This window comes from Ornithorhynchus anatinus, chromosome X1, assembly GCF_004115215.2.
Source record: "Ornithorhynchus anatinus isolate Pmale09 chromosome X1, mOrnAna1.pri.v4, whole genome shotgun sequence".
NCBI classification, from domain to species: Eukaryota; Metazoa; Chordata; class Mammalia; order Monotremata; family Ornithorhynchidae; genus Ornithorhynchus; species Ornithorhynchus anatinus.
Genome location: NC_041749.1, coordinates 90,642,732 through 90,663,776, shown reverse-complemented (window position 1 = coordinate 90,663,776; position 21,045 = coordinate 90,642,732). Strand labels below are relative to the sequence as shown.

Sequence of the window (21,045 nt, the reverse complement as noted above, 5' to 3'; positions counted from 1 at the left end):
TCACACAGCAAGCTATTGGCAGAACCAGGATTGAGATCCTGGTCTTCTGACTCCCAGGCCCATGCTCTTTCTACTCGGCCACGCGACATAGACGTAGCTGTCTTTCACATGCCAACCTGACCATGCAGATGGACAGGCACTGGCCTGACTAATCCTTGCCATCCTGTGTCACTCAGTGGTATTTATTGAGTGCTTACTGTGTGCAGAACATTGTACCAAGTGCTTGGGAAAGCACAATATAACAGGGTTGGTAGACCCATTCCCCGCCGATAACGAGCTTACAGACCATATCCCATATATCCACATAGATGATCCCTTGCCGTGCCAACGTGTTGGCCACCCGCAGCTCTTGTCTTTGGTAATCCACTTCTTGATATCTCGATTTTCCTGAAGCCTCTGCCCAGCGAGGGCAACCCCTCTACTGATTGTCGCCCACCAGGCCGATCTGTCTGCGCCTCTAGTCTCTCGGGAGTCTGCTGCTCTAATGGGTTTGTTGGAGGTGGTGCATTTACTCTGTCTTTAATCATTACTTCTACTGTGTGTGTGTGTGTGTGTGTGTGTGTGTTTCACTTCAGTTTTCCATAAACCAGCTTCTTGGGTTCCTTGTTATTCATTTTCCTCACATGTTCTGTCCAGTAATACAACGTGCATTGCCTTGACACAGGTCAATTGAATGAATTTTAGACCTCGTAGTAGAAGCTGTGCAGGTTCAAATCACCTGCATGTCATCTTGTGTATGTATCCCCCCTAAAAACAGCCATCAGCATACAGTTCCTAGGGGTTTGCCTCAAAGACACTCCACTGAGTTGGAAAACTTTACATATCTGTGCCAGCTTCTAATCTTTCTCTTTCTTTCTTTCTCTCTCTCCCGCTCTTGTTTTTGCCCCCATCAAAATTGCCTAATTTCCGGTGATTATTTTCCCAGCCACCTGTCACTCAGTCAACTTCTGTGGAATGACCTGTCCTTTTTTAAATGGTATTTGTTAAGGCTTTCTGTGTGTCAACCACTGTTCTAAGCGCCGGGGTAGATCCAAGTTAATTAGGCTGGACACAGTCCCTGTGCCGCATAGGGCCCACAGCCTAACTAGCAGGGAGAACAAATAATCTGGAAAGTGAAATCCAGTCTAAGTAGTAAAATCCCCAAATATTTTTTTGACTGAGTGCCAATTCAATCCAGTGCATACGAAGCTAATAATAATGCTGATATTTAAGTGCTTACTATGTGCCAAGCACTGTTCTAAGCGCTGGGGTAGATACAAGGTAATTAGGTTGTCCCACATGGGGCTTACAGTCTTAGTCCCCATTTTACAGATGAGGTAACTGAAGCACAGAGAAGTTGAGTGACTTGCCCAAAGTCACAGAGCTGACAAGTGGCGGAGCTGAGATTAGAACCCACAACCTCTGACTCCCAAGCCCATGCTCTTTCCGCTAAGCCACTCACAGCTATGGCTACTCCCTGAGGGTCTCTTTTCTGCTTTTCTTCCGGCTGCCTCCATCTTGGCTTCTGCTGCCAATGTCTCAGCTACTCATCTCCCCTCCTACCTCCACCAGTGCTTCCTTTCATTGTCTCCTTTCCTTTGACTATGTGTTTAAGAAGATGGTACTATTGAATACTGATTCTCCGAACTCATTGGGACTAGGTAGGTTGGAGAATGGAACCAAACTGAGTTGGACTTTTCTCAAATCGGCATTCATCCATTTTGTTCTGTTAGCTAAACTTTTGTACTCAGCTATCTAAACCAGCCTCAGTTTGAATAACTGGTTCAGATAACTGACATTCAGATGTTTGATATCACTGCACAGGCGTTCCCGTTAAAGCACTCTTCTTTTAGTGCTCTTTTGCATCAGCACTACTGAAATCTAACGCCAGTATTACTTTCCACATGCTGCAAAGTTACCTTGGCTTACACATTTCCTTTCCCCTCTCTCTGGAGTATTTTATCTTGAGTGAGTTGAACAGAGTGACTAAAAACCTATTTTCATTCAATTCATTCATTCAATAGTATTTATTGAGCGCTTACTATGTGCAGAGCACTGTACTAAGCGCTTGGGATGAACAAGTCGGCAACAGATAGAGACAGTCCCTGCCGTTTGACGGGCTTACAGTCTAATCGGGGGAGACGGACAGACAAGAACAATGGCACTAAACAGCGTCAAGGGGAAGAACATCTCGTAAAAACAATGGCAACTAAATAGAATCAAGGCGATGTACAATTCATTAACAAAATAAATAGGGTAACGAAAATATATACAGTTGAGCGGACGAGTACAGTGCTGTGGGGATGGGAAGGGAGAGGTGGAGGAGCAGAGGGAAAAGGGGAAAATGAGGCTTTAGCTGCGGAGAGGTAAAGGGGGGATGGCAGAGGGAGTAGAGGGGGAAGAGGAGCTCAGTCTGGGAAGGCCTCTTGGAGGAGGTGATTTTTAAGTAAGGTTTTGAAGAGGGAAAGAGAATCAGTTTGGCGGAGGTGAGGAGGGAGGGCGTTCCAGGACCGCGGGAGGACGTGACCCAGGGGTCGACGGCGGGATAGGCGAGACCGAGGGACGGCGAGGAGGTGGGCGGCAGAGGAGCGGAGCGTGCGGAGTGGGCGGTAGAAAGAGAGAAGGGAGGAGAGGTAGGAAGGGGCAAGGTGATGGAGAGCCTTGAAGCCTAGAGTGAGGAGTCTTTGTTTGGAGCGGAGGTCGATAGGCAACCACTGGAGTTGTTTAAGAAGGGGAGTGACATGCCCAGATCGTTTCTGCGGGAAGATGAGCCGGGCAGCGGAGTGAAGAATAGACCGGAGCGGGGCGAGAGAGGAGGAAGGGAGGTCAGAGAGAAGGCTGACACAGTAGTCTAGCCGGGATATAACGAGAGCCCGTAATAGTAAGGTAGCCGTTTGGGTGGAGAGGAAAGGGCGGATCTTGGCGATATTGTAGAGGTGAAACCGGCAGGTCTTGGTAATGGATAGGATGTGTGGGGTGAACGAGAAAGATGAGTCAAGGATGACACCGAGATTGCGGGCCTGCGGGACGGGAAGGATGGTCGTGCCATCCACGGTGATGGAGAAGTCTGGGAGCGGACCGGGCTTGGGAGGGAAGATGAGGAGCTCAGTCTTGCTCATGTTGAGTTTTAGGTGGCGGGCCGACATCCAGGTGGAGACGTCCCGGAGGCAGGAGGAGATGCGAGCCTGAAGGGAGGGGGAGAGGACAGGGGCGGAGATGTAGATCTGCGTGTCATCTGCGTAGAGATGGTAGTCAAAGCCGTGAGAGCGGACGAGTTCACCGAGGGAGTGAGTGTAAATGGAGAACAGAAGAGGGCCAAGAACTGACCCTTGAGGAACTCCAACAGTTAAAGGATGGGAGGGGGAGGAGGCTCCAGCGTAGGAGACCGAGAATGATCGGCCAGAGAGGTAAGAGGAGAACCAGGAGAGGACAGAGTCCGTGAAGCCAAGGTGAGATAAGGTATGGAGGAGGAGGGGATGGTCGACAGTGTCAAAGGCAGCAGAGAGGTCAAGGAGGATCAGAATGGAGTAGGAGCCATTGGATTTGGCAGTTTAAATATTTCAGTTTAGCATTGGATAAGGATCTTGATGTAGCATAGGTAATAGCAGGTCTCTAGTGTGTTAGCACAAGGTGTGTTTTTGCTGAACAGGGTGGGAAAAACAACATTTTGAAAATTAAGTACACTCAGTTCTGCAGAAACACAACAGCAGAATTAGGGGACATTCTTCCTATGACAGAAGCCCGTCATCAGCCTGGTGTCAGAAGAAATGGTTATATGCATGTGCACATGGACACCGTGGGTACTATACTACAAGTCTTTAGCTGCAAAAACACAAGCCCCACATTATAGAACTAGGTGTTCTGTATTTACACATGTCCCCCTGCAAAATCCATTTTAAAATCTTGCATTATTATTGCCTATTTCCATTGCTATTTGATCATGTAGCTGCAGGCATATGCCATAATTCAGTAGTAATATGTCCCTTAAAAAAGAATGTAGCCCAGATAGCTGTATTGTGGAGTCCACTGTCCAAAAGAATTAGGTGTTATAAATTGGGCTTCATTCCAGAACCTCTGGAAAAATCTGAAATAAGTTAATATTTGATAAAATGAAACTCTGCTAAACTATTATTTATTTTCCATTAAAATGAGTCGCATGGCCAAGGGGAAAGAGCACAGGCCTGCAAGTCAGAGGATCTGGGTTCTAACCCTGTCTCTGCCACTTGCCTGCTGTGTGACCTTGGACGAGTCGCTTCACTTCTCTATGCCTCAGTTTCCTCATCTGTAAAATTAGGAACTTGGACCATGAGTCCAATGTGGGACAGGGTCTGTGTCTGACCTGAATATCTTTTATTTACCCCAAGCACTTAGTACAGTGCTTGGCTCAAAGAAAGCACTTAACAAATATCCCAGTTATTATTGGCACCTAGTAAGTGTTTAACACATACCACAATTATTAGTATTAGTATTAATAATAATCCAAAGCATACCAACACATATTAAAAAAGGGCTTGTAATATGATTTTTTTTGTCTTTGCAGAAGGTTACAGAAGTAGAAACAGGTTTTGCTGATTGGTTGTGGGTTTTCAACATTAGACAAATTTTTCACTACAGTAACTTTGGTTGAATGACAGCCTTATTTTTCTTCATAAAGCACCTTGTAGTAGGCTGGACATCTCTGCACACCTTTGAATGCCTATCAGAGTGATCTTCAATCATTTTTGGAAGTTCATCTGTTTTCTTGAAGAATTGATGCAAGACTTTTTAATCCCCAAATCTTAGCTGGTGCTGGAGCTAAGACTCTAGTCTTAGTGACAGCCATGACAATCTCCTCCTCCCGCAGTGGGGAGAATGCTGCTTCATAGGCGCACAGAATCAAGATTAAAGTGGGTCTAGCCAGCTTTTTCTATTTTGCTATGATTCCATGCAGCTCTCAGACAAAACTGAGAAGCTGGACTTCAAGTTTATGTTTGGGGAGGGGTGGAAAAAGCAGGGAGGGAAATTGAATTGCCCATAATATTGGGTGGGATTTTGGGATCCTGGGCTAGGTCAGCAATTTCTGAATGATGTAGCTCCGGATGTAATGAATTGTGGTTGTTCAGAACCAGGGGCATGCCTGTATTGTGTTTGTTTTTCTTTTTAATCACTGTTTTTTAAATAGATTTGTATTGTTTGGGTCAATTTTTTGGCTCTTGAGCTCTTTAGTTTCCCATAGGAAATAATGTATGCTTTTTTTTTAGCACTCTTTTGCCTAACACTCTCTTTTCATGGAACTAATTAAGAGCACTGATTGGGTGGGACATAGCAGCACTACTAATTGGACCATGTAATTTTTGGGGAAAAAAATATTTTGGTGTAATAGCCATTTTTTTTTCCAAGTACAGCTGTATTCATTTGGAAAAAAGCACTTTAATTCTGTGTAATTCCTGACAGTTGCCAACCAAGAACTGCTAACCACCCGTGTCGTTGGTGGTTAGGAAGGAAAATCAAATTCTAGGTCTCTGACCTCCTTTAAGCTATATTGGAGAATTCTGACAAGTCAAGGAGAAGGAACAAATTTCTTATTTCCTTTCCTTTTTAAATTCAAGATACATACTTTGTTGGTAAAGATGAGTTGCAGCTAGCACCTTCTCCCAGGGTTAAGACAAGCTGAAATATTACAGTCTTTCCCCAGCTCTTTATATTACTAACCTAAGTACTGTCCTAAGTGCTGGGGTAGATGATCATCAGGTCCCAGATGGGGCTCACAGTCTAAATAGGAAGGAGAATAGAATCCCCATTTTGCAGATGAGAGAATTGAGGCACAGAGAAGTCAATTAACGTGCCCAAGGTGACACAGCAGGTAAGCAGCAGAACCGGAATTAGAACCCAGGTCCTCTGCCTCCCAGACCCATCTTTTTTCCACTTGGTCATGCTGCTTCCCAGCCTATTTCTGAACCCCGTTTTTCTTACCTTGCCCATGAATTTTACTGTCTGCTGAACAGGTACAACTTGTCAATCAGTTGTAATCAATCAATTGTATTTATTGAGTGCATACTGTATGCAGAGCACTACACTAAGCGCATGGGCAGAATACAGTATAGCAGAGTTGATAGATGCATTCCCTGCCCACAAGGACCCTATTTATCATTACCCTATTAATTTTGTTAATGAAATGTACATCGCCTTGATTCTATTTAGTTGCCATTGTTTTTACGAGATGTTCTTCCCCTTGACTCTATTTATTGCCATTGTTCTTGTCTGTCTGTCTCCCCCGATTAGACTGTAAGCCCGTCAAACTGCAGGGACTGTCTCTATCTGTTGCCAACTTGTTCATTCCAAGCGCTTAGTACAGTGCTCTGCACATAGTAAGCGCTCAATAAATACTATTGAATGAATGAACAAGGAGCTTACAGACTAATTAAATTGTAAACTTTGTGAAGATAGGGATTATGTCTCTTTATTCTGTACCTTCTTATAGAGTATAGTGTTAATTCCATCGATTGATCGATTAAATACCATTGATTGACAGTGTGGACCCCAGTCCTTTTAAACTTTTTCCTAAATTCACGTTTTGATTCACTGTGCACCCCTCCTCTCAACATTTAGACATCCCTTTTAACCCAAATATTTTTGTTGCCTGGTTGTTTGACATACTGTGAAATGGAAAGTGTCCACAATTCTGGTTAACTAGGCAGTTGGGCTGAAGAATGAAAGGTGGCCTGGGAACCACACCTAGGAAGGGGCTTTACACAAGTCATACAGAGGGCTAGCCAGAGCTAGCAATAAATTAGCCCAGGAAGGATTGCAAGGGAGCAGATATCAGAGGGGAAGAGTGAGTTGACAGCACTTAGTAAATATATGGCCCTAGGAAATCTTGTCTCAGCAGCAGCTGGTAAAGAAAGGGGGACAGTTCGCCAGTCAGATTAGCAGAGACCTTCCCCAAGATAGCACCTTTGCTAGAATTCCCCATAGAGAGCTTTTGCTAGGGGAACTGAATGCAGCTAGACTTTGTCATCCTCCTCTGGGCACCATGGAGGATTCAAACATACTTTGATCATAGTAAGCTACTCCTTCCGGGTGGAAGTTATCCCCACGTGGAATCAATCCACCAATATAGTTGCTCTTGGTTTGGGGGCGGGGGAGGGAGAGGCGGTGTTGGGGCTGGCGGCAGGGGGGTGGGGGCAGCGGTCAGAGAGGCCAGTTATTAGAACTTTCCAATTGGTCAAGTGCTTGATAAAGCTTTGACAGCATTTTGGGATTCAAATTTATTTTAATTCAACAGTTAAATGTGTGACAACAATCCCCAAAAATTTAAAAGCCTATTTTAAAGTAAAAAATCATCTACAGTTTTCAAAACCATAAAATCAGTACTTGAGAAATTAATAATAATAATAATAATAATAATGTTGGTATTTGTTAAGCGCTTACTATGTGCCGAGCACTGTTCTAAGCGCTGGGGTAGACATAGGGGAATCAGGTTGTCCCACGTGGGGCTCACAGTCTTAATCCCCATTTTACAGATGAGGGAACTGAGGCCCAGAGAAGTTAAGTGACTTGCCCACAGTCACACAGCCGACAAGTGGCAGAGCTGGGATTCGAACTCATGAGCCCTGACTCCAAAGCCCGTGCTCTTTCCACTGAGCCACGCTGCTTCTCTAATTAATAAAGACAGGCCTGGATTTTCTAATTTGTTTAACCTAAAGAGGCGAATTACAGATGTCCTTTAGCCAAACCACACTACCATTTCTTCTTCAACTGGCTTTTCTTCTTCCTTGGCTGCAATGAATGGAATCTTTGTAAATGTTAACAGTTTATATGCTAAAAGCTCAGATGTACTAAAAGCAAGGACCATTGGATCTGCCCATAATAAATTTGGCTCTTGAGCTCAGCCCAGAGGCTGAGTGAGGAAATAACTGGAAAGGGTGGAAAAGAGATACTTTCTCCCTCCTCGCTTTATTCTTCACAAGGACTGGGGCAGGGGTGGATACCTTCCCCAAGTGAGAGCCATGTTCAGGTGATCAGGAGCAGGGACAATCAAAGAGGATTTAAAGGCCTCTGTGGCTCCCATGAAATGGGCTTGGGTGGGTGTTGCCCTTATGGTGTTTACAGTTACAAGAACTAAGTCCAGGCAGAACCACTTTTTTTGCAGTTCATGAAAAGAAAGGCAGGAAGAGAATTTGTGCGGGTTTCTGGGGGTTCTTGACTGGAAAATGGAAGAGGTCTTTACAGAGAGCCCTGTGGAAGGCTGGAGATCCTTCTGATGTTCAGCCTGGGTGGGGCAGAAGGGCACTGTACTGGTGGTCTGCAGGGCCAGCCAGGAAAAGAAGACCCTAAAAAGGTCAGAGGAAATTGAAGAGGACAAAGCAGAGAGTATTCATTTGGGCACTTAAGCATTTGGGTTTTTATTGGGATAAAACAGTACCTGAAGGGAAATCTGTTCATTTACCATATGGGACCCAGGAGAATCAAATATCCTGAGCCTGTCTTCTGGAAAGCTGTCGAAGTTTCTATGCGGTAGCTAGGCTGTGACACCATTCCAACCAAAATACAAATTTTCAGTGGGTGTTTAGAATCTGAACAATGCAGTTTATAGAAGAAAAAGTCTTCAGGCAGAGAATGGCAAATACCCAGACTACCTTGTAAATAACTCATAAGAAAGGTAAAAACAGGCAGGATTGTTTACTCAGGACTCAACCTGAGAAGTTCAGATTTTAATAGGGAAGACAAAGAGCTAAAAGGAATGCTATGCAAGGTGGTGGGGGGCGGGGGGGGGGGCAGTGCAGGAGGAAACGGTGACCTTTTGTACTGTTGTTCACCCACTAAGTGTTCAATTTCTATTAATTGATGATGGCAGTGACAATGCCAGTATTCAGACTGAATTTCTTCTTGGCTTTGCTAATGAAGCCAGATTCTGTTTGCAGCCGTCTAGAGAAAGAACACACACTATGGAAGGACTGAGTGTGTATTTGGGGGGTGGGGAGTGCAGTGTGTGTGTGTGTGTGTGTGTGTGTGTGTGTGTGTGTGTGGTTTTTAGTGTTGGCAAATGTTTTCGGTCTTATTTTTAGATTTACTGAATTCATTTTCACACTCATTCATTTGGATCTCCAGAATACCAACAGTTGCACAAAAGATCTCCCTTCTAGAGAGAAATCATTTTTGAAGAAACCCATGATTTTTTCAGCAATTTAACCATTTCCAGTTACCAGCCATTGCATTGGCTTCAGTTTCTGAGGAAATTGGTTCTCTTTTTTTGCACGTATCCATGGAGCTTACTAGTCCCATCTTCTTTTTTTTTCTTTCTTTTTAATGGTATTTTTTAAGGGCTTTTAGTGTGTGCCAGGCACTATACTGGGGTAGATTCAAGCTAATCAGTTTGGACACAGTCCCTGTACTACATGGGGCTTACAGTCTTAATCCCCATTTTATGGATGAGGTAACTGAGGCACTGAGAAGTGAAGTGATTTGCCCAAGGTCTTGTGGCAGACTAGTGGCAGAGCCGGAGTTAAAGCCCAGGTCCTTCCGACTCGCTGGCCCGTGCTTGATCCACTAGGCCATGCTGCTCTTCAGGAGCAGCAAGTCGGAACGATTGGAAGCATGTCTGTCAGTTTATTACAGTGTCCCAGTAGGCTTCACTTTCATCCACTCCACTCAGGCTCTCTCCAGTACTGCAAAAACAAGTCAAGCACATGTCCTGCTGCTTGTAGGACATATGTTTCCCCTCTTAACCACTGGTGACAGAGGATATGTTCACTTGAGTGACAGGGGTCCAGACAAGGTTCACCACCATGTTTTCATGGACATAGTGTCCAAGACACTCCCATTCATGGATGCAGTCTCCCAGTTGGCAGTATCAACTTCAAACCAAAGGACAACTTTACTCCTTTAGGCCTATATAGCCCAAGTTTGGAAGCAGCAGCTCTTGCAAAACTCTGTTATTGAGTGTTTTGTTGTTATTGGGTTTTTTTAAACCGGGCTTTTGAACGCAGAACAGCTGTGCCTATCCAGTTTACCCAGACCATTGGAAGCTCTTGGCAGGGAGCGTGGATAACGAGGTGGTGCCAAACTATACTCTGCCCTCATCACCCTGCCCTTACTTCTGACTCACAGAAATTCAGACACGGCCCTTGGAGCTTGGGCTTGCTCTTTTTCTCTGTGCCCAAAAGGAAGAGGAGTGCGGGACTGATCCGAGGACCATTTAAAAAAAAAAAAAAGGTTTGGGAGCCAGGGCTTAGAGCCCCAAGACCCCGGAGCTACCCAAAGGAGAGTATGCAAGGGGAGGGTCCTCTTAGGCTACAAACCACCAGAGCTCAAGGATTTTTGTGTGCCAGGATTATTTTCAGTCTACAGCAATCTAGATATGGAAAGTTTACAATCTAGATATGGAAAATTTATAGTTTGTTTCATGCTGGGCTATCACATCGATCCAATAAACTGTGGGGCAGATATGTTGTCCCTATTGCTACGCATTTTGCTCTACCATACACATGTTAACAGTACAGTTTTTGAGTGGAGTGCTCTTAGGAAATTAGGGCACATTCAGTAATATGAGCCTGTTTGGCTATATCGTGACCCAGTGTGGGAAGAAACGGTTTGTGTCCTTGTACCCATGGGGTTGGACATGGTGAGTACTACCTTGCATGTTTTCTTTAGCATGGGGTTTTGCCTGAACGTATCCTCTGCATTATAGTGTAGTGGCAATTCTCACTGTGGCGATAATCATAGCAGGACCATGCAATTTTTGCTATTGACACATCCTCATTCGGGGCCGCCAGGCCCAGCATATTGCTCGCAGATGCACAGAAATAGAACAGTCAATTAATATGAATTGGACACTTGGTGAACAACACCCCGCCAACGATCCCTGTCCTTTTTTCCCCCACCTTGGGTCCCCGGTGCTAATCATTCCTTCCGCTCTCTGTCATCCTGATCAGAATTTAAAATTCGCAGATTGAGTCCTGGGAGGTAAAAGAAAGGAATACTCCAACTGCTTCCTTAATAACAAAAATTGTTTTACGGTTTGCATGTGACAATACATGCGGTTCCCCACCCTGTCGCCGTTGTGCACCTGTATGAACGCTTTGGAAGCAATTTAGTATCTGGATCAGAGGTTGAACCGGTAAACATCTTATGTTTTTGAACTGTTGAATGCAGTGCCTTAAATTATTTTTCTCCTAATCAGCCTACTCTCATTCCTTCCCAAGCCCATTCACTCATTATATGTCACTGCAGTATGTTAGGCTTGCTGCCAGTGCCTTAGTATTGTCAGAGGAGTGAATAAGGTGCAAATGGCTTTCGCTTTTTACTTCCTTGAGTAGTGCCCAGCTCAGCAACAGGAGCAAAGTTTATTAATTCAGCATCTCAATTAAGTGGAAGTGAAGCAGCTCTCTTACCCTTTGTCTTTCCGAATATATATCTCTTACAAATTTCACAGTGAGGAATAGGATGTAAATATACCCAGAGGACCCTCCCCCTCCCTCCCCCCCCTCCCCCCCGAGAGCTGAAGGGGCACTCGTCTCTGAATTGGAAAACTTATTTCTGGAAAACTTGAGTTGGTTTTGGTGCCCCCATCTAGAAGTCTGAATGATCCAAAAGTATCTTGGAAAAGAAGACACCTGCAGCTGACATACGCATAGGACTTTGAAAATGACGAATGATGATGTGGGTAGAGTGCCTCAGCGAGACAACGGATGAACCTCGGTCTCGAGACCTCCGAGAGAGGCCTGAGGATTGAGAACTGGTGGGCAGGCATGGATTCTAGTACTAGTGGTTTGCCCAGCCTCCCCTTGAAATTTCTCAGCCCCACCAGTCAGGCACCCGCTGGGGCACAGAGCGTGACCAGTGAGTAGGAGGGGGGCAGCACACTGAGAGACACCGTCGATATCGTTGTCTGTTATTTTCAAAATCCTCTTGCATATATTCAGTTGCAGGTGTGTGCTTTTATGTAAGGCACTCTTGGAACATTCTGACTAGCCCGGAGGACTCGGAGCCACAGAGATTTAAAACTGAGCACACCCCAGTGTTGCAGAAATACCTGTTTTTCATCCAGATTAGGGAGATGTGGTTTTCCTCCCCTTTCTTCTTTTGAGACCTACCCCTGTTTCCCTATTTTGTCCATAATGCTTTTCATTTTTATGGGTTTTTTTTTAGATGCCCACTCTTCTTCACCCTCTGGATTTTTCTGTTTGTCCTCTTCCCCTTGTCCTCCCCCTCTTGCCCTCTGCCTGACCTTCTTTCCCTCTATTTCTCTTCGTCCCCTTTTCTCCTTTACATGACCTTCTTCCCTTCTCCCTTGGGTCTGAGTGGAGAGAACGAGCTTGTTCCCCTAAACCCGCTCCCCTGCTATTTCTTATGCCACTTTCCTTAGTAAAGAGTTGTAACCCCTCATCCATTTCTCTTTAACACTCTTTTATCCTACTTCTTCCTCTTATTCAGTAGCTTCCACCGAATCCTGAAGTGGGACTAATGCCCTTTTTTAGGCATCCAGTAGGCTGCCCTGCTAAATTTAGTCCTCCCAAAATTACCCTGTCATCTAATGTTCCCCCAGATTGCGCTGGCATGATGCAGCCACTCAGTGAAGCCCTGACATATTCCCTCTCTCCCCCGACCCCGCTGTTGAGCACACTGGCGTCTATATGCTCTGAACACGCTGAACGTGCCTAGTAAGAGCAAGACAGGGACCCAAGTATCCAAACCCAAAGTATGATTTTTTTTCTACTTTCCATGTTTTCCTTATGTGCCACATGTAGAGTGGTGCTTGTTGATCTGTTTTCATCAGTGTTTCAAATTTTACCTTCAGGATGGTTGAATAGGGTGAATTCAACCCTGTAGATGAAAGTAGCTCAACAAGGAGTAACTACATCTGCAGCCAATATGTGAAGTCTCTATATTAATGGGTCCGAGAACCTATCCAACAACTTAGCCATGCACCCGGATATTCATTCAATCCTACTTATTGAGCGCTTACTATGTGCGGAGCACTGTGTATCTACCCTCCACGTTTGAAGATTATGCCACCGATAATGTTGAACTTTAACCATAAATGTGTGACTACGGCCGGAAAGAAACGCGTCGGTTGCATTTGCGATTTGCAAGTGCCGGCTGCTAATTTGGATTCTGCCTCTTGGTATCATGATCTTGCCGCGGTCTCTGCTTGAGAAGGTGAACCCGTATGGCAGGTGGACTGTCCTTCAAAGACATCTCCCAAGAGTCCTTTGCTGTGCTGTATCTTGAAAACTTTCTGTCCTCCCTATTTGTGGCCCTCACTGTTTTTTGGCTCAATTAATCAATCAATGGTATCTGAGTGCCAGCTGAGTGCAGAGCATTGTGCTAAGTACTTAGTTACCCTACAGTCCTTCCAGTTTTCAAGGGCTTTTTATCGTCTGCGATCCCGAGTTTCTATTCAAGTGTAGCAAATATGTGATCTGGACAAAACCGGATGTGAACCTGGTGGTGAGGCCTGAGTTTGGTCCAGGTACTCTGTTGCTCCAAAGCCAAGATGACTTCTCTAAAATATTATGCTTCAGATTGCAAAAATAATGAATCTCCACATAAGAGATCATGTCCTCTGAGCAATATTGGGAAGAAAAGCCACATCGTGATTTTAGAAATGCCTCTGTCGTTCCTGTCAGGAAACTTGATCATCAGTTAATGACGTTCGTCAGTAGGCAGTCCAGTAGGAGACTGTTTGAGATTTTGCCAGTGATAGAAAGTAGTGAGATGCTACTCCGCAGTGAACTTTCTCACCTTAGTTAGCGATAGCAGGGTCTGGTGTCCTGAGGCATCACCTCAGTGTTTTTGAGCCGAAGCCAGTGTAACATCTAAGCCATACATTCTTCCCTTCCTCCCTTCTTCCCTGAAACTATTGGTAGGTGTGCCAGCCAGCATATCCAGAATCTTGACTTTTCTTAATGGCTATGATAATGGTGGCCACTTCTCAGAGGCTAGATCGGAGGGCCTTATCCTCACTCCTTTTAGGTTCTCTGTTCCTTTAAGGGCTTTACCCTGAAAGTGACAGGTGTACTCAGAAAATAGTTAAAGTGTTTCAGTCTCTTCTAGTAACCCTCTTTTTCTGGGATGATGTATAAGGGTGGCTCTAGAATCTGTAAATTTGGATCGAAAGCCTTGTGTTGGGAGCATTCAGAGTTGGCCTGGATCTCGTCAGGGTGGGCATCCGGCTCTGGCGCCCCACACCCCTTCATTTGATCCGCAGCTTAGGGCAGGTTTTCTTCAGGATCACAAGGGGCTGCAAGATGTCAGTGATGTATTCCTTGCTTTTCTTCGAGAAGCTCCCTGATCTCTGAGTCATTGACATTGAAGTAGTGTTGGTGACCGGCACCCAAGATCTCCGAGGGTCGCCTCGCCACTGGATGGGCTCAGAGTAGATCAGAGGTTGACTTCCAGTCTGGGGCACTTTAGTGCCTTAGAGCCGAGGCTCAGCAGCACTAGCTCCTCCCGGCTGCTCCTTAGCTGCCTCTTGCTGGGCTCCGTGGCGAGGCAAGAACACTACCGATCCCACCCGTCCAGAAGTAGCAGCAGCAGCAGCAACCCGGGCTGATGAGAAAAGGAACTGCTACTGCTGTGGCCGACTCCTTTTTTAAGTTCTCGCGGTGCTCTGGACAGAGACACAGAGTGGTCCTGTGGTCCCAGGGGCCCAGCTCCTGGGAGGATGGTGGCAATGACAGCTACAGGAACACCTTCTCTTCTTTCTCTGCTTCTGGGATGCAGAGGAGCAGTGGGGCTTAGTGGAAAGATCACAGAACGAAGAGTCAGGAGAACAGGGTTCTGATCCTGCTGGGTGACCTTGGACAAGTCACTTGACCCCTCTGGGCGTGGGGACGCAATGCCTCTTCTCCCTCCCTTGTAGACTGCGATCCCTGTGGGGAACTGTGTCTGATCTGATGGTCCTGTATATACCTCCCAGTGCTCAGTACCGTGCTTGGCACATAGTAAATGCTTAACAAATATTACAGTTATTATTATTAATTGTGATTAGTCCCCTCTCTAGGCTGTGAACTCCTTGTGGGCAGGGAACGTGGCTGCTATCAACTTTGTTGCATCGTGCTCTCCCAAGCACTTAGTACACTGGACTCAATTGGTAACATTGATGGTTTCTTATCAATTTCATTCATTATTATTCTGTCCGGTGCCCTCAGTTGTAGGCTCTAGTGCAAGAAGTGGACATGGGATTCCTCAAGTGAAACATAGGAGACTGCAGGGATTTGGTTTCTCTAAAAAGAAAATCGAAAACCCTTGAAGTAGATGATCAACAGAGTCTTTGGAGCCTTTGAAGTGGTCCACGGACCAAATAGTTTTATGGACCCTTTCCATTAATTGCAACTGTGAGATGAAGAAAAATCATTGGCCTGTATTGGTGACACTGAAGTACCTTTTTTAGTGAAAATTTATGAGCACTTTTTTTTTGTCCTCTTTATGGCATTCTTTGGGTGTAATAATGACTTGGAGACACATTGGCTTTTTTCTTGTGTTTTAGAAAACCTCTACCAAGGTTCGGTTTTGGGTGGGAATTACTTTCTAGCACATTTGTGGTTTGGGAAATCAGCTCTAGATATTTTCAACTGTTTTGACAGAATTCTGCTATTTTTTTCTTAGTCTGTTTCTCAGGATGAAGTGCAAGTCAGAAAAACATTTTAACATAGTAACTATTCAATGCCTGTTCTCCCTCCCCCTTACTGTGAGCCCCATGCGAGACAGGGACTGTGTCAAACCTGATTAATTGTATCTACTCAACACCTTACAACAGCACTTGATGCATCATAAATGCTTAATAAATATCAAAAAATTTTATTTTAAAAAACTGGGTTTGAATATTATTCAAATAAGAAACTTGAGCAAAAAGCATTCTGTAATGTGAAAGAAATGAGGTAATGAAGGATGTGCTAATTAGGCTTCTTTGTGTGCTGTATTTCATTTCAAGGGTTTTCGTAATAACAGTATTATGGCTCAAACCATAAATGGGCTCACTGTTAAGCTCTTTCACTACTGCTTATTTTGTATTAGAGGGGAAAACATACCTTCCCCTGCCCCATTTATCATATAATGGAAAATTCAAGTGTAACACTTTCATTTCTTTTCTTCTCTCTGTTAAGTTTGTGCTGAAGCCTTCAACCCAGATGAGGAGGAAGAAGATTCAGAACCAAGGGTAAGAAACAACCGAATCACTTTTGGCAAATATTTGGCTTCCAAGGTTGCAAACTGCTTGGTTTATTTTTCCCAGAATACCAGAACTAAGAAAGTTTTAGTCAGGATGTATTAGAGGGGGAAAATAAGTTTGAAAGGTTTGTCCTACTCTCTGAAATTAATAATTTGTTCAGGTTTGCTGAAATGGCAGTTCTGTCTGAAAATGAACCACTTAGAAGCACTTTGAGGTTGTAGTACAGGCATTGCAAAACTCCAGAATTGAGCACTTTAAAAACTAAAACTATGCAATCTGTACCGCTTATCAGCGTTTATCCACAGATACTCTTTGTATGAATGATCACATGAGGCTGGCACCGTAAGAAAGTAAGAAGGAAGCTGAATGGAGAGAGAATGCCAAGCAAGAAAGAGAGAGGACACATCTGAGTTAACAGAGAGGAGCAGCATTGTTAGGATGAGAGTAAGAAAAAAAGCTGAGTGGTACGGAGAGAAAAGCATACCCAGAATAGAATAGAAGCAGTGGCCTAGTGGAAAGAGCTTGGGCCTTGGAGTTAGAAGACCTGGATTTTAGTCCCAGCTCTACCTCTAACCTGGTGCGTGACCATGGGCGAGTCACTTAACTTCTCTGTAGCTCAGTTTCATCACCTGGAAAATGGGGATTCAATGCCTGTCTCCCTTCTGCTTGCTTAGGCTGTGAGCCCCATGTGGAACAGCGTGGCTCAGTGGAAAGAGCACAGGCTTTAGAGTCAGAGGTGATGAGTTCGAATCCCGGATCCACCACTTGTCAGCTGTGTGACTGTGGGCAAGTCACTTAACTTCTCTGTGCCTCAGTTACCTCATCTGTAAAATGGGGATTAAGACTGTGAGCCCCACCTGGGACAACCTGATTCCCTTGTGTCTACCCCAGTGCTCAGCACATAGTAAGCGCTTAACAAATACCAACATTATTATTATTAACAGGGAGTGTCTGACCTGACTGTCTTGTATCTACCTCAGCATTTAGTTCAGTGCTTGGCATATAGTAAGCACTTGGCAAATACCACTGTAAAAATAATAATGGCTATTATTATTATTGTCCCCCTCTAGACTGTGGGCGGAGAATGTGTCTACCAACTCTGTTATTTTGTAATCTCCCAAATGCTTAGTACAGTGCTCTGCACACGGTAACCACTCAATAAATACCATTGATGGATTATTGGGAGCAAAAGCCAAGTAAGGAAGACAAGAATGTGAGCCCCATTTGGGACGGAATCTCTGTCCAACCTAATTGTCCTGTATCTACCCCAGGGCTTAGTACAGTACTTGACACACATTAAGCACTGAACAAATAATGCAATTACTATTAGTATTACTATTATTATTATGAGTGGGGAGAGAAAGCTGAACAAGAGAAATAAATAGGAGGAGAAAAATCTGAATGGAGAGATAAAGCAGAGAGGGAAGCAAATGGGGTAGGAAAAGTCAAGAAGAAACAATCCAGCAGAGAAGGGCAGGAAGAAAACCAGAGAAAGTCAGAGCCCAAAAGCCGAGTCAGAAGGAGGGGACAAAAGGGTGGGAAGAGAAGGAGAAAGAAAGGCAAGGAGGACTAGAGGGTAGGAGGGGGGTCGGGAGGCGGGGGCAGGCAGGGAACACAAACAGGCAGGAAAGAATCTGGGTGGTCAGGAGGTGGGAGCGGGTAGGAAGAGAGGGAACACATGGAACAGCCAGCAGGAAGGGGGGGGGGCACCGGAGGAAGGTTCAGTCGACCCCCACAAACAATTTAAGCAACAAAGTAAAGGGAAGGGCAAAAGGCTAGGAATGTACAGATTTTACGGTCCCCACAAAGAATTGTAGCTATTTTATGTTTGGCTTTGGCTTTGAAACGAATAGCATTTATTACGTTAGGGGTCTTTCATGGGCATTTTGGCTAAAAATGTTGACTTTTACAGTTTTTAATTCCAGAGTGTTTTCTATGTATTGTAACCAAACCAAAGCTTTCTTACTTACTCTTACCTATTCTGCTGCAGCCCTGGATGTTGACCAGATTAGGAATTAATTATCAAGATTTTAACACTTTTTTTATTTAAATGAAATCAAAAACTTTTGGTTGAAACTGAGCCTTGCATTGTAGGATTTGAGGTTTTTTTGTTCATTTGTTTGTTTTCCTCCCAGAGTTGGACTAGCCTAACAGACATCAGTTCATTTGCCTGATGATCTGGAAGCCAGGTCTGGTGATCTGGGAATTTTCCCAGTTGGAAAGCCTACTGTCGTGGCAGCCTAAATTTGCCACAGCTTTAGCATGGCAGTCCTTTCTTAGCCCCATTACCCAGTACCGTAGTCATTTGTTGCTGACCTTTCCCTTTCCATAACCTCTGGAGCATCACTTTTTATCTCCTTGGCCCCCGGCCTGGCCCCAGCCCCTACAAGTTACATCTCTGGGAGGCTTTCTCGGATTAATTTTACGGGCATATCTCATATATACTCTATTACTTCCTCCTATCTGAAATTGGTTTGTGTCCGATTGCAAGAGCCTTGAGGGCAAGGATCATGTATATTAATTTCGACTGTATTCTCCCAAGTATTAGTCCGGTAGGAGTACTAGGAGAAGCAGCGGGGCCTAGCAGAAAGAGCGTGGGCCTGCGAGTCAGGGGACCCGGATTCTAACCTCGGCTCCCTAACTTGCCTGCTGTGTACCCTTGGGCAAGTCACTTCTCTGGGCCTCAGTTGCCTCATCTGCAAAATGGGGATTAAGACTGCAAGCCCCATGTGGGGCAGGGACTGTGTCCAACCTGATTAGTTTGTTTAATAATGTTGGTATTTGTTAAGCGCTTACTATGTGCCAAACACTGTTCTAAGCGCTGGGGTAGACACAGAGGAATCAGGATGTCCCACGTGGGGCTCACAGTCTTAATCTCCATTTTACAGATGAGGTAACTGAGGCACAGAGAAGTTAAGTGACTTGCCCACAGTCACACAGCTGACAAGTGGCAGAGCTGGGATTCGAACTCATGACCTCTGACTTCAAAGCCCGTGCTCTTTCCACTGAGCCACGCTGCTTCTCTACCCCAGCGCTTACAACAGTGCCTGGCACATAAATACCATTTAAAAAAAATACCTGTCCTACCTCCCTCCCAACAGCCACCTCTAGTTCTTATGGGTTTATTTATACCGGTCCTCGGCACCTGGGTATATGTGTATTTTCAATTCCATTTTCAGTTTTATTTTTTCTGTTTTCATTTTGTTCGTGAATAGTTTTAAATTTCATTCTCCGACTAGCGTATAAGCTCCCTATGGGCAGGAGATATGTTGTACTTTCCTAAGTGCTTAATACAGCACATTGGATTTGGTTGGTGCATAATACATACTGTTGCTACTAGCATTAGGAGCAAAATTGGGGAGGGGAGTGGGGCTGGGGAAAAAACAGAGGGACACGCACACCCACACATACACCCACCACCCCCTCTCCCACCACCTCCCTCCCCTGGGGGCTGAGGAGGTAGATAACATAGACACACATGGATACTAAGCTGATGGGCACATGTAGTCACACCCGTGGGCGGCTAAGGCCGGGAGGAGGGCACTCAGACACGGGGCTAGGGAAGGAAATACACAGGGCACATCTAGGGCCTGGACGGAGGGCATTCACGCATGCCAAGGCTAGAGGGACTCATATGGGAAGCGGTCAGGGAGAGAGCCCGTTCTCACTCAGTGTCAGGGATGGGCACAGGCTGGGGTGCCGGGGTCATGCTGAGGCTGGGGCCGGCCAAGGCCTGAGGTGGGCTGGGTGGGCTGGAATGCCCACTCTGCACTTTAGGCCGGAGCCAGGAGAGAGCCGCAGGCTGGAGTCACAGTGCAGGTCCGGATTCTGGCCAGTCCCCTTCTTACTGGGAGGGCCTGGCGAAGCAGCCCTAAAATCTTGGGGGCCAAGCTGATGGCTTTGGCCTCAGAGTCCCAATCTCCCGGTGACAGTTGCCACTGTTGCCTCTCTGAGGGGGTCGTACCTAGCAGGTGGGAGAGAGTAATTAGAGGTCGGAGGAGATGAACTTAGTTGATGGATATGCTTATAATAATAGTAATAATAATAGTGGTATTCGTTAAGCAGTTGCTATGTGCCAAGCACAGTTCTAAGCGCTAGGGTAGATACAAGGTATTCAGGTTGCCCCACGTGGGGTTTACGGTATTAATTCCCATTTTGAAGATGAGGTAACTGAGGTACAGAGAAGTTAAGGGACTTGCCCAAACTCACACAGCTGACAAATAGTGGAGGCGGGATGATGTAGGTGGTTTAGGCATTCACTTGCCTTGAATCAGAGGGAGGAACAGTTGACCTCTTGAAGTCCCTTCTAGCTATAGGATGTTATCCTTCAGCGATCAGCCAACTGGGGTAATAGTCCTTATTGGAAATGGCTAACAGCATTTGGGGACCAAGATGAGAAGTCAGTCAGTTGTATTTATTGAGCACTTACTGTGTGCAGAGCACTGTATTAAGTGCTTGGAGAGTATAACAATAAACAGACACAGTCCCTGCCCATAATGAGCTTACAGTCTAGAGAAATGTTGGGAGGAGATAGAGGTGACTGAGCTGGGGATGGGGACAACTGCTCCCTTGTCTCGCAACGATTCATCAAGAGGACATGACTGGGTACTATGGGATGACAAGAAGAGCCCTACCATGGCTAAAGACTCAGGCTCTGTTCTATTTGAGCCCCACCCAGGACTGATTTCCAGCAGAACCTGTGGCACCCAGCAGTTGCACCCAGGGTTCCTGGTTGCATTGAGGAACACCCTCCCTCCCCCAATGCCCCCCTTACCTCCCCCACCCCCAGAAGGGAATCCCACACCTCTCGTTAGCTTAGTCTTAGCTCACGTGTCACTCTAGACTCTTGTGCCTTGTTCGATAGGATGGCTGGGGTTGGGATCAGGGCCAGGGAGTGCTGGGTGTGTTAATGA

The 21,045-nt window shown here is 45.4% G+C and overlaps 1 protein-coding gene across 1 annotated transcript in view; it reads left to right on the top strand.

Annotated features, from left to right (window-relative positions):
- PRKAR2A (protein kinase cAMP-dependent type II regulatory subunit alpha) overlaps window positions 1-21,045 on the top strand; it is a 149,491-nt gene that overhangs the window by 84,475 nt on the left and 43,971 nt on the right. Inside the window, exon 3 of the mRNA XM_029050513.2 lies at window positions 16,068-16,120. Within this exon, the coding sequence (XP_028906346.1) occupies window positions 16,068-16,120 (53 nt within the window). The remainder of the gene's footprint in view (window positions 1-16,067; window positions 16,121-21,045) is intronic.